Raw genomic sequence first — 13,509 nt, 5'->3', positions numbered from 1 at the left:
ACAAGTGACACTATATAATTATATACTTAAGCATTTAAACACCGTCTAGTAAAACCGAACGAACTTATGCATTTAATGTACGGCAACTACGAAATGGATATAAAATCTTCACTAACTTTCGTTCATTTATTAATTAGAAGTTAGCGACATCGTAGGCGAGATGAGTCGAGTTGCGCGGAAACATTTATTACCCTTCTTTTCCATTAGGGAAAAAACGAATGTCGTTTTTTCCTTAATGGAGAGAGAGAATCGCTATTTTAATTTTATGTACTTTAATTCGATTCTACGGTCAACCAGAATTAAACATTGCAGAATGTGCGTGGGTTCTGTAATTTTCATCTGCTTAATTAAGATCATTTAATCATGCATATACATATTTAACATATACGTTTGGTATTTCACGAACAGTATAAACAATAAAATATTTCACATTTTATCTCCGGGATAAAAAAGATATATCAATAAACGTTGCGTCTAAATGCGTCATAACGAAAATGATTTGCATTACTTGCTCAACATTTAAGAACTTTCTATGGACCTTCACAATTTTTTTCTGCATCCATTTGGCCTCGCTCTCTTGATCCTTTCAAGTCTCTCACGTCTGCGAAAAGCAAGCGTAACCAAGTGGGATAAAGAAAAATTCGTAAATCCGTCGGATTTTACCATCAAATATTGGACGAACCATATCCGTAAAGGATTTCGACTCTGGCAGTCGAAACGATGTCGCGACATTCAATTACACCAGACCATACACTCTTTTTTGACTCCATTGTAGTTGTTAAATATTTACTATATTGGTCACATATATATTGACGTCGTACACTCATAATGCAGCATTGGTTTTACTTTTAAATTGATGAAAACGCATATTTTTACTGATAACCGCAATATTAGTTCTGTTACTAGTAGAAAATTAATACAAGTTCTTTATGTTTTAGTAAAATGTTTTAATGAATCCGTGGTAAAAATTTTTCCCAAAATTTTTGTACAAATTGGAATATTTTTCAAAATTATAACAAGAAAGTCTTTATCTTTTGTTCGAATTTTTCGTATACGTGAATTTTGAAATATAAGAGTTCTCATTTTATAATTTCTGAAAAAATAATATTAAATTTTTCAAATTTTAAAAAATTTTATCAGAAATTATAAAGTAAGAAATTTTTGAATATTTATTAAAATTTACATATGTAATACATATTTATATATGAATTCCTAGAGTTTATATGTATATGAATATGTATTACATCATAAAAGGATGTAGATTTTTTTGGTACTTTTGAAAAGTATTCCACTTTGTGTAAAAAATGTGAGAAATTTTCTAAAATAAAAAAATTATAAAATTTTTCAAAAATTATAAAAACTGAAATTTACAAAAAACATTATATGAAAAACATTATGAGAAAAAATTTCTTTATAGATTACAATTTTATTTTATGCATTGTGATAAAATGTTATCGCAAAAAGGAATTAAAAAATAAAAGTATCTATGGTTTTCTCTAAATTTAATATAGGTTTAAACCAATGGCAATGTGAGTATGTTTATAAAAGAATAGAGTACACTCTACGACTGTTGAAATCCATGTCGTAAAATTGGCGGGACACATCTACGAATAGAAGCTACTGCAATGACATTCATCCCACGCCAGTCGTAAATAACTCTTCATTTTATTTTTACATGGTAGAATTCCATTTGCGTGCATCTGCGCTTTGAAGGATCTATAAAATCTTTCGCAGTGTTACATTAACGGACTTTTATATTCAGTGATAAATTTCGAGATAGATGTTAAGATTCCTAAAAATATTGTAGGAGTACTTTTTATTATAAACCAGATATTTATCGCATTGTTATAAAAAATACTGTTATTTTATAATCGCTTTGAATTTTTTAGTTTAATTATACATTATGTTATTATATATACATATAGGTCATATTTATACCTCACTTTTATCGATAAATGCACGTATAATTTACGTTACATTTACTATAGAAGTTTAGAAATAAATACGCGTATTTATCGATAAAAATAAAGTGTGAATACAACAGGGATGACAAGTAAAGTGTTATTTGTTATGTCGTTATCGTTATTGTTATTTTTTTTATAATAACGATTTGGTAATGACATTATAATCTTTTTATGATGGTAATAATAACGACAGGGTTCGAACAGTCACTTCTGAAAGTAACTTGTCTATTAAGCGTTTTTTATTGAAAAAAATAACTCGTTATTTTACTCGTTAGATACAAACAAAAAAGAAATATATTAGTAACAGAGTTATTTTTATTTGTTGCGTAACAAGTAAAATAACAAGTTACTTTTTTTTAACGAGAAACGAGTAATGGTAACGGAATTACCCACTTTAAAAAATGTCTTTTTAAATTCAGACGTTATTATTATTGTCGTGAAAAATTATAACGTTATTACTAAATTGTTATTTTAAAAAAGTAATTACGATAATATTATAACAACGTTATAAGTAACGCGTTATTATAATGTCATATTTAAAAATAAATGTAACGCACTTCAACAATTTTTCAGATTATATTATTATAGATTGTGTAGAATTGCAGCGGTTCAAATGTATAAATAGAAAATAGAAGTTAAGCTAATTTATCTTTACAATTTTGACAAACGTAAATTTAAAAACTCAATTTAGAACTACTGTGAAAGTTTATATAACATTACTATAGTGGGATGAAATTCTGTCTCTGTATTCCAATAGTTCGTTATATGTAGATTACAATTTCACATGACCTTTATGCTTTCAGATTCAACCAGGCATCATGAAGATAACAACAAGTTTAATTACTATGCGAATTATTATATTCTATCTGTTGAGCGTTATTGGACGATCAGCAGTGGCAATAGAAGAAGCATCTTCCTCGTCTTTACACATTCAACGATTGCATCCGTTATTAAACAACATGGAATATAATGAAGAACCTATAAAAAAGGCATACATTGCCGAATACAAGAGACTACCCCTTTATACCTTTGGCATTGGAAAGCGATGGATTGACAATAATGAAGATAAAGTGAGTTCTAAATGAAATGAAATATCCTCTTTTTTGTTTAAAAATGAATGAGTTTTTCTGTTACAAAAAATTCAATTACAGAAATGTCATAAATCCAGCAAATATCCGAATAGGGCAATTACAAAAATTTTGTAATGAATTTTTGTAATTAACAAACATGAATTTTTATTATGTTACTTGTACTTATACGATACAATACTATCAAAAGTATTATAAGATTGTAACATATAAATAAAATTCGATATATTTTAATTAATCAAAATTAATGTTTCTTTAATGTAATTTTTCACGTTTTGAATTTTAAATATACTGACTCGGACTTTAATAACATAAATTAACTTATCAATATTTTGTTGTACAAGTTATAATAATTAATTAACATACTAACTAATTTAAATAAGAAATTAAATCATGGGTGTTTTTATTTCTCTGATAATATTTCATAATTAATTGTATTTTTATGTGTTGAAACTTTATACATAGCGAACCCGGCAATTCTCTTTCGGTATTGGCAAACGTCTCCGAAACTACGATTTCGGAATAGGAAAGCGCAACAATGAATATCATCCCTTGAGTTTGGACTATTTCCTGGTCGATAACATGGGAGCATATCAATCTCACGAAGACAACTCAAATGATTTTATAGAAAACAAACGTGGTAACCATCAATTCGGTTTTGGAATCGGAAAACGAGTTTGGAAATTAGCGACTGGAGAAACGGCTGTATCCGGAAGAAGATTAAACGATGTTATAGTCCCGAAATACTGGTTCAGTACTTTGGCCAAAGAACTAGATGAGAACGAGGATTTGAATCAGTAAAGCGTTCTCGTCGAGGAGCACGAATTATTATCTTCCTCATTTGCTTTAATTCTTAACTCATTTTAGAAGAAATATCTGGTTTATTTGTTTTCGAAAATATATATTTTTGCAAAATGCAATAGCAGATAGATAATTAAAAAAACTGTATAATTTATTAATTTTTTTACGTTTCGAATTTTAGATGTATCAAATCGAATTTTAATAAACAAATTATTATTGTAAAATTAACGTGTTGACACTCTATATATTGTATAAATTATAATAATTAATGACATACTAACTAATAAGATTTATTGATAAATAATAAATTAAATAATGAGTGTTTCTATTTTTTGAGATAAATAATAAACTCGAGCTTATTGAGATTAAATCCATTAAAATCACATATCACTGCATAAGATGTAAAGCACCTCTACAAATTGACGTAAACATTTTGTATCTAACAAAAAATAAGTTAAAAAGTAATTGTATAAAATAATATTTATTTTTATAACACTTTTAATCTTTTGTTCAGTTCTCCTTTGGATTTTATTACTACTTTTTTGAAGAAAATGCAGGTGCAAATTGAGGGTGCTTCGTACTTATTGAAACGTTATACATAGATAACATTTTCTTGTCTCATATGTTAATACCACACATTGTACGATTTATTGAGTGTCGAGAGAATGAATTATTTATGGAAGTTAAGATTGACAATAAAATGTCAAGATTTCTTTTTTTCTAAAAGCTAGTATAAAATTCGTGCGCCATCGACAACTCCTTCTTCACTTGTAAATGTTTAAAAAAATAAAAAATTACGCAGGTACCTTAATGAAAAGATACATTTGACGTAGAAAAATTCTCTAAATGTTTCTTTTAAGCAAAGCATAAGCTGTTCAATTTTATTATTTTCTTATCTTTCTCTTACTAATACTCTTTAATTAATAATTCAAATATTTGTTCAATGTTTTGTAAAAGAGAAACCAAACTCAAATGAAGAAAAGAAACATTATTTCTTTCAACATACAAGTCTGTTTGTATGTTATGTACATATTTCGATATTTTTAACGCTTATATTGATTATATTTTGAATCAAGTTTTTTTAAAAATAATTTGTTAATATTGTACAATCATAGTACGTACTACTATTGATTAAAGCGAATTATTAAGTTATAATTAATTGCATTTTTGTGAACATAATGAATTACATTGTAATTTAGTTAACAATTAAAACAATCAAACGCAATTTACTATAAATAAAAATAATATTTCAATGTTCTAAAAAGTTTTAAGCCATTTTAATCGCGGAAGTATTATATTTATCTTTATTGTTCGCGCGACAATTATATTTCTAATTGTTATAGAAAAAAGTAAAGCTATTATAATTGTACCAATGTCTTCAATGTCAATAATAAATCTTGTAATTTTTTCCGTTATATACATGTGACATATGTGAATACTTTTAATATCATTTTAATATATTGTCAATTAAAAGAAAATTTTGTTAACAGTAAATCCTATTACTGTTTTTACGTGTAATGTAATAACAAAAATTTATTCTATCTAGCATACTATTATAATCATATTATTAAATAAATGAATGCAAATATATTAATACATTTAATATCAATTGCGAAAATTTAATTTCCCATATGTTTTGTGCTTAGAATAAATATTTGTTAATAATTGATCAACAATATTTAAAATTTATTTTAAGAATCATATTTTAATTTCTGTGCAAACAGTTTAAATTTTGGCTTATGTATTTATATAAATAAACATATTTATGATACAATGGCTTTTTAATTAATAACAATATCTATAAATTGCGTACTTCTTGGTCATCTAAATTGTAGGTGACCAAGTATGCAATGTATAACAAATACTATTAATTACATATTTTTTAAAATATAAATTAATAATTGAACATTATATAGTTAAAGACTTTAATTTCAACGAATCACTAGTTATTTAATCGTGACAATTATCACAAGTCCACGCCAGACTATCATAAATCAGACACGCCCCCAATTAACTTCGATCATAGCGGAGTAGCCTTCAGTTATTGAAATTTTCAACCGTGTTCAACTTCTTCTCACGTTATTTTCGGAATTTGTTGCAAATCATTCATAGCGAATATTTAAATTCGTTGTCTTATTTGATATCTCTCTATCTTCGTGTAAGTGAAAATTAATTAAAAAGTAGCACATCCGTCGTATCTTCTTTCAATCAACTGACTGTTTAAAACGTTTATGCATCATGCTCATCCCTTCCGCATTTCATTGCAAAATCCTACTGTGCGTTATCTTGATATCAAGATGTTCAGCCTTGTTTTTCGGTCAGAAATACTGGCTTCCGGATCTAGAATGGCGAACCGCGAGCAATTGGGCGAACAATCGTATCCCAGAGATCGACAGTCATGTGATCTTTCCTCAGCAGACTCGACACGCGGTTGGCATATCCGGAATGGATAATCTTAGGCTATCTGGAATCGATTTGCCGTGGCAGGGATTATTGATATTGCCTAGAGACGGTAAATTGCAGGTAAGATCAAGTTATAGACTCTCTCTTGAGAAAATATACAGATAGTTAATAAAATAATCAGGTGTATAGGTATTGGAATTACAGTCTTACAATTAGTAAAAAGAATAAAATACCCTTACAGATTAACGTAAACATCTTATGTTTAACGAAAAATAAATTAAAAACAGTTTATTAAAAAATAATATTTATTTTTATAATAATTTGAATATTTGATTAATTTTCTTTTGGATTTTATTATCACTTTTTCCTAGAAGATGCACTAAATTGAAATTATTTTATACTTGTGGCCAAGTCTGTATATATTTGACCGTCCTTTTTCCTTTTGAGTTTAACGTATTCGCGGATGGAGGAAAGTATTACTAATTTACAAAGTATCGTAATTGTTTTGATTGTTCATATAATTACAATACTAAAGTTTCAATGTTGACGTCGTTAGCTGTTTAAGTAATTATTTAAAAAATTTAACTTATCAGAATATTTATTAGCAACACATATCATAAAATATTGAAATTCTGCAAACTCACACTTGTATTATCTTTATTAATTATTTGAAATTTTATAATTTTTTTGTATTCTTTTTTTGTATATACTTTAATTTTAATACTAAAATTTTAATGTAATAGTGATACTGTAATACAATATTAATTAAGACCAGATAAATTCTAAGGTAAATACACTTTTATACTGTATTTTAGTTCATCTTTTATAATTTTTAATTGTTAATTGTTAAATATACATATGCTATTGTACATTACACATGAAATTCTTTCTCTCCTTCGTGAATGAATGAATTATATTTATATTTACATACAATTTTTTTGCTGATAAATTGACCTGTTTATTTTTAACTTTTTGTATTGCAAGAATTGAGCCTTCATTTTTGTGTGTGTGTGTTGTCTAGAATATATTTATAATTTAATACTGAACTTGAATTAATATTTTATTAATTTTTTTCTAATAGTTTATAAATAATAGATTTAATTTAATAATGAAAATTTTGTACGTGTGTAAGCTAAGCAATTCGCGGACGGATGCAAAAGTTAGTAGATGGTCAAAAGAGGGTAGCATCTTTTGGGCTGATCCCGCAAATTGGAACGGTAGTTCAATAGCGGCACCGCATCTCGAGCGCGTTCCCTGCAGTTATGACAACATTGTCTTGCCGAGTGAGAATCGTACTTTGAGTATCCTCCAACCTGTAAGAGAGGTAAAAGTAAAATCAATTCGATTATCAAACGAGAGGCAGCCGTTTACCGAATGGGAATGGCAAAACTTCCAAGATCGTAGAGAATTTTCCAGAGGCAGGTTCACCGTAAAGTAAGTCCGAACATAACGTTTGCTGCGCTCTCGCAAATGGAATTCCATATAGTAAATCATATTTTATGGAAAAATATGTTTTTAGGTACAGTGACCTGGTATGGCGACCTGTAAGTACGCTCGATTGTAAGAAAGTTTTCTGTCAGGGAAACACTCAGGATGATTATCTTGAGGAGATCTGTGCCATTCAGAGGCCAAGGTGTGGATTTATGGGCTGCGAATATCCTCTTACGGTGAGACTCTTTAACTTTGGTAGAAATACCAATGTTTTTTATATTGCACTAAAAGCAAATAAATTATTGTATATATGAAAATAATTAATATGAAATAATATATATATGAAAATTATATATGTATATGAAAATAAAGAAAGTAACGAAAAATATTCATTAGTATACATCTTTATTGTGATACAATTGTGACTTTTTTGTTAAAGAGGTAATAGTTGTTCGATATTTCTGATGTTAAAATTTTAATTGATTTATTACATATTTCTATTATTACCTGAGTAGTATAATTTATTTTGCGTTTTAGGTAGAAGGTCACTGTTGCCCGTACTGTGGCGGACGCGTGTCCATATCGCAGCAGATTTCTTTAACCACATTACAAACCGTAGCGGACGAAGCTTTAGAAGGATACACGGAAAAGGTTGCTTGGCACACCAGATGTACTTGGAATGGAGGTGTAGAAATTCTCTTAAAAGAAAAAGGAGACTATTCCGGCATTACGATAGAGGAAGCCGTGGTGAATCTACGGGAAATGCTGCAAAGTCAGTACATAGTTATTCAGTTTTCTTTTAAATTTCTAATAAATTTTTGAACGATATTATAAACCGAAAAATTGATTCGTTTGTGCTATAAGCAAAAGTTAGACGATTACAATTTTTCAATAATTCCAAAAGCAATTTTATCGCGTAAATAACATCGTGCAGCTACAAGCGTACAAGCAAAGCGGAGATATGAAAAAGCGATAAAATCTTTTATTTATCTCGTTTTCATTGTTCACAATACCAATATAGATTACATAATCGTTAACGCCTTCAATTGTCGATTCTTGGTTTTTAATCCAGTTTTATTATTGGAATGCATTGTCAAGCGATATCCTGCTTTTATTCATCCGTTTATTAAAATATAATTTATTTATTATAAAAAATTTAGTTACATATATAAATATGTACACACAATCATATATATATAAAATTATTTCCATATAAATTTAAATATTATTTTGATTTTTCAAACGTAATTTAGAAAAAATATTTAAAAAATGTACGTACATTACAAATAAATATTTTCCAGAAATTTTGCCTAACGTTATTTAATTATTTAATCAAAGAATTAGCAATTAGAGAGATAGAACAACGTAATTAATTGTTACTGAGGAAATAAGTTCTTTATTTTTTCTTGAAAGGAACAATAAAATTGATTGACAAGATCTTTTCTCTAGGAACGTTATTTTTTTATCTACTTCTTTATTATTAGACACAGGAATCAATGTGACAAATGCGGAGACGGCGGGTGCAGCAATGAAAGATACTCGATTGGCCGTTACGCTTGGGCCGCTTTTCGGGATCCCTCTCGTCGTAATCACTCTTCTTCTGTTGGCCTTTCTGTATTTTGGTTATTCTTTAGAGCAGTAAGTAGATATCATCGTTCCGCCTTCATCTTTGCGCTGCTTTGCCATGAATCGCTACGAAAAGTATTGATCCGACAGGATTGCAAGCTTGCATTAAAACTAAATTTAATCTTTAATATTCTCTCTAAAATTTCTTTTGATACTCTCTGGAATACTTTTAGAATAGAAATGGAACGAAATAGAAATTCATTTCGTAAGTCTTTTCAGACTTTGCTATTTAGGGTAAGGCTATGAAAAATATTTGTCACAAAAAATTTTTCACAATGTAATTGAAAAAAATTTTCTCATCCACTGGAGATCTGCGAATATTAGTTAGGGTTAATATAGTTAACGCGTCAGTTATCATGTACCGCCATATGGCGACACGCTCGACTACGAATGTTCATAGAGCCGCACCAACGTTCAGTGCGAGTATTAATTGTATTCGAGATTTCCGTACGAATAAAATAACAGCTGCACTGTGCTCAGCATTCTCAATATGCTCGTAATGCGAGCGATTTATATTAAATTTTAACAAAATAAAAGATCTTTTTCTATGCGTAAAACCGTGAAGAAAGTTATTAGAATAATAAAATATTTTCGCGCATATCGGACAGAAGTACTGAAGGAGGGATTCGTGAGTCTCATTTATATCTCATAATATAACTCACTTATATTACTGGCTGCATTAATATTATTATTAAAATCAGATATTGAAAAAGGAAATTTTCTTGGGTCTCACAACTGACTTGTTACGTTCGTGCGCATCAGTGTACCTTCGACATTCGTGCAAATGTTACTCGGCGCATGGATACCGAAGTAATAATAACTGTGGAAACGTGATAAGAAAAATGAATAAATAATAATGTTCAATATTGTACAGTGTCAAGTGCGCAACTATGTGTATGCTTGGCGATCGATAATGACACGTGATCATGCGGAAAATTCCTGATGAGTTCGATCGAAAATCTGCAGCCGCAACATGCTAATCTGACGAGTCTCTCGTCGACAGTTTTTTTGCAAATCCATATAGAGAGTGGAAAAAGTAATAACACGGATTACCAGCCTACATATACACGCAGATACACGTGCTCATTCTATTTCCATATTTTATCCGATGACGCTAGGGAGTATGATTATATTGGTATTAATTCTTTTCGAGAATACTTGAGCGTTACGTACATTGTTAAAAATGTAACCACGAGCTTCCTTTACATGCTCGTGGTTATGAATGAAATTAAAAGTAATGAATGATTTAACTGAAAATTAAGTTACAGTAGTTATTTAAATGTAAAAAACGTATATATTAAATTTATGCGATTTAATGGACTTTTTATAAAAAATTTTGTAAAAACACTACATTAAAATTTATAAATTTTCACGAAAAATACATTAAATTTCATGTACACAAATGTACTTTTCAGTTACAAATACATTAAATTTAATGTAATGTCATGAAATTAAGTTCAAATTATGTAACTTAAAAGTATATTAATTTTTATGAAATTTTTAACACTGTATGCGAAAAGTAAATAAAAAAATCACAAAGAGTACATAAAAAAATCTTCTTGATATTTTTGCATTTCAATAATTCATCAGTAATTTACTTACTTATGGAAAGAAGTACATGATTAGATAACGATGAATCATTACTTCTTTATGATTTTAGGTATATCGCTTATGCAAATTTGAGCACATATCTGATAATATAACTGAAGATCATATCGCACATAATAACAAATTTTTTAACAAATCTATTTACTATGTAAATCTCAAAAAGTGAAGGTAACCATTATATTTTATAACTGTACGATACATTATACTTAGGGAATCTTATAAGTGGCTTGCGTAATACAAGCACGACGCCAGAAGAAGTGAAAGGGAGACGATGGATAAAGACAGAAAAATTGCTTCCAACTCCATCAGTGACAAATTTGTAGCTGACAAAATTCTGACGCAACTTATATTAAATCTACGGAGAAATAGAAAATGTCGAACTCTTCAAGATTCTCATTTTCCAAGCGTTTATTCCATACGATGAAAGAAGAACGAGAGAGGAAAAGAGAGAGGGAGAGAAAGAGAGTTTATTACCGTTTCAGAAGACAAGCTTTTAAGAACAACACAAAAAAATAAATAACAAAAAACGCAAGAAAAATAAATATGAATTAGAAAAAAGTGGAACAGCAGACAAAATTAATAATATAAAGTAACAAAAGATAAGACATGTAAAGAAAAGAAAATATAGAGATAAAATTAAAATTTGTGGGAAAAAGAAAGGAAAATAAAGAAAGAGGAGAATGTGAGTTGCGAATTTGACAGTGGAAGGGAAAGGGATGCTGTTGGAACGACAGACAATGGGTGTAAAATTGAGTTAATTCGCAAAGTAGGATAACGATAGTTTAGCAACTCCAGCGCACTTACTACCGTTCTTCCATTTTACGTTTTCCGGCGCTAATTTCTTCATCGTCGTTTCGCGACTTGCTACGAATTATCCTGCGCGCCTCGCTCTTTGTTTAGCATTTAATTAGCTCGACGGGCCTACCGGTCGATTTATTATTGCTCTCAGCAGGCCTCAAATTAAATGGAATTGGCTGCTATAATTTTCTCGGTTCGCCTGTACACGCCAAATACGTTCTGTTTAATGCCGAAATTTTTCAGATCAAAACTTGCACTTTATTTACGTTATAACGATACGGTTTTTATATCTAACAATAAAAAAGATGTCTCCTCAAAATATGACATTGCATGAATAATTAATCTCGTTTACTTCATTTTCTTTTTGTTCTGCTTTAAAATATTTTTTATTTCATATGTTAACAATTATTATTGATTTCAGATGTACAAGAAGTATTTTAATGCGCGTCGTGCTTTAGATATTTATCAATTTTGCTTAGACAAAATCTAATTTTTGCAGAGTTCTTTCTGGATGTATGGAAGCCGTCTCATCCGTTCGAGATGGAATTCGGGCGGACAAGCAGAAGCATGGTTTCGCCCGTTTTGAGAATATTCCTGAGGGTAACGTTCAGATTGGCAACGTTCCTGGAACGAGTGGCCGAGAAACTGACGATAACGTCGGGGGGATAAAGCAAATCGCGGTTGGCAGATTTGAAAATCCCTTATACAGATCTAAGAGAGACAAAGCGGAAGAAGGTGAAATTCTCAACATAGATGCGCCTCTCAGTCTCACTGCTTTAAAAGGAAAGATAGAAGATCAATTAGAAAATGAGGAGATGGATACTGAGGAATAAGAGTAACAGAAATAAAAATCTACATTTTCACTTATATATTCATATGTTATATTGCGATTAAATAATTTTATGATCCTAATCAGGAAATGGAAGAATTATTATTTCATTACTTTAGTAGTTACTTTTTATAATAATAATTTGATAATGATGTTGCAATTTTTTATGACGTTAATGATAACTAACTAAACGCTGAGATGACGCTAAGGTTGGGAAAGTCACTTTAAAAGGTAATTCATCATTGCGTTTATTTACTGAAAAAAGTAATTTATAACAAATAACGAATAATGTTTCCTCGTTACAAGTAACTAAAAAATAACGAATTACAAATACTAAATTAATTTTTTAGTAACGAGTGACAAGTAACAATCGAATGATTTTTCAACTGCTTACATTACGGTCTTACAGTCTCTACGGTGATTCGCATACTGCTTATGTTTTATTACTTAGTTTTTTGTACGCCATGGCCTAAGGCTTATTATATAACGCATAAGGCATAAGAAAATTAACCAATCAGAACCTTTCATTTTATACTCTGATTGGTTGAGTCTCTTACAGATATCTTATACGTTATGCATACATTCATGCAGATATGCAAATTTGTCTGAATATATTTTTAAATATGAAATGTAACATTTCGTAAAACGACAAATCTTTTGCCTTTAAAATTAAAGGAAGAGTAAACAAAAATAGCTAATTTTACAAAAAGAAATAATTTCGACTAGGCATAGCATATACTGCGAATCTGTAAATTAAATAAAACATTTGATGCTGGTTTACAAGAATTTATTTTTTATTGTCGGACAACATCCACATTTGAAGATGCAGCACCGCGCTTTATAATATAGACACTTCCACGTAAATTCGATATGCATCTAATATGTATTTATATTTATGTTATCTTTGTTAAAAAATATATATGTGTGTGTGTGTGTGTGTGTGTGTGTGTGTGTGTGTGTG

General features: G+C 29.3%; 2 protein-coding genes across 2 annotated transcripts in view; both read left to right on the top strand.

Annotated features, from left to right (window-relative positions):
* Positions 1-3,869, top strand: part of LOC108749363 (allatostatin A-like) — a 14,672-nt gene extending 10,803 nt beyond the window's left edge. Inside the window, exons 2-3 of the mRNA XM_018487992.1 lie at positions 2,768-3,034; positions 3,518-3,869. Coding sequence (XP_018343494.1) covers positions 2,783-3,034; positions 3,518-3,853 — 588 coding nt within the window. The 5' untranslated portion in view covers positions 2,768-2,782 and the 3' untranslated portion in view covers positions 3,854-3,869. The remainder of the gene's footprint in view (positions 1-2,767; positions 3,035-3,517) is intronic.
* Positions 3,870-6,091: 2,222 nt separating this feature from the next.
* On the top strand, positions 6,092-12,552 carry LOC108749365 (protein amnionless-like). Its single transcript, XM_018487996.1, has 6 exons — positions 6,092-6,376; positions 7,389-7,690; positions 7,776-7,923; positions 8,225-8,459; positions 9,172-9,325; positions 12,219-12,552. Exons 1-6 carry the CDS (start codon positions 6,092-6,094, stop codon positions 12,550-12,552), a joined length of 1,458 nt encoding a protein of 485 aa, XP_018343498.1.
* Positions 12,553-13,509: the final 957 nt, after the last annotated feature.

Source organism: Trachymyrmex septentrionalis, unplaced genomic scaffold (assembly GCF_001594115.1).
Source record: "Trachymyrmex septentrionalis isolate Tsep2-gDNA-1 unplaced genomic scaffold, Tsep1.0 scaffold29, whole genome shotgun sequence".
NCBI lineage: Eukaryota > Metazoa > Arthropoda > Insecta > Hymenoptera > Formicidae > Trachymyrmex > Trachymyrmex septentrionalis.
Note: the sequence above shows the minus strand (reverse complement) of the source record. Positions and strands in the feature narration are given on the sequence as shown.

Coding starts and splice junctions, on each gene's coding strand:
- LOC108749365 (XM_018487996.1), top strand. CDS start 6,092: ATGCTCATCCCTTCCGCATTTCATTGCAAAATCCTACTGTGCGTTATC. Junction 7,691..7,775: donor AGAGGCAGGTTCACCGTAAA/GTAAGTCCGAAC, acceptor ATATGTTTTTAG/GTACAGTGACCTGGTATGGC. Junction 7,924..8,224: donor GCTGCGAATATCCTCTTACG/GTGAGACTCTTT, acceptor TTTGCGTTTTAG/GTAGAAGGTCACTGTTGCCC.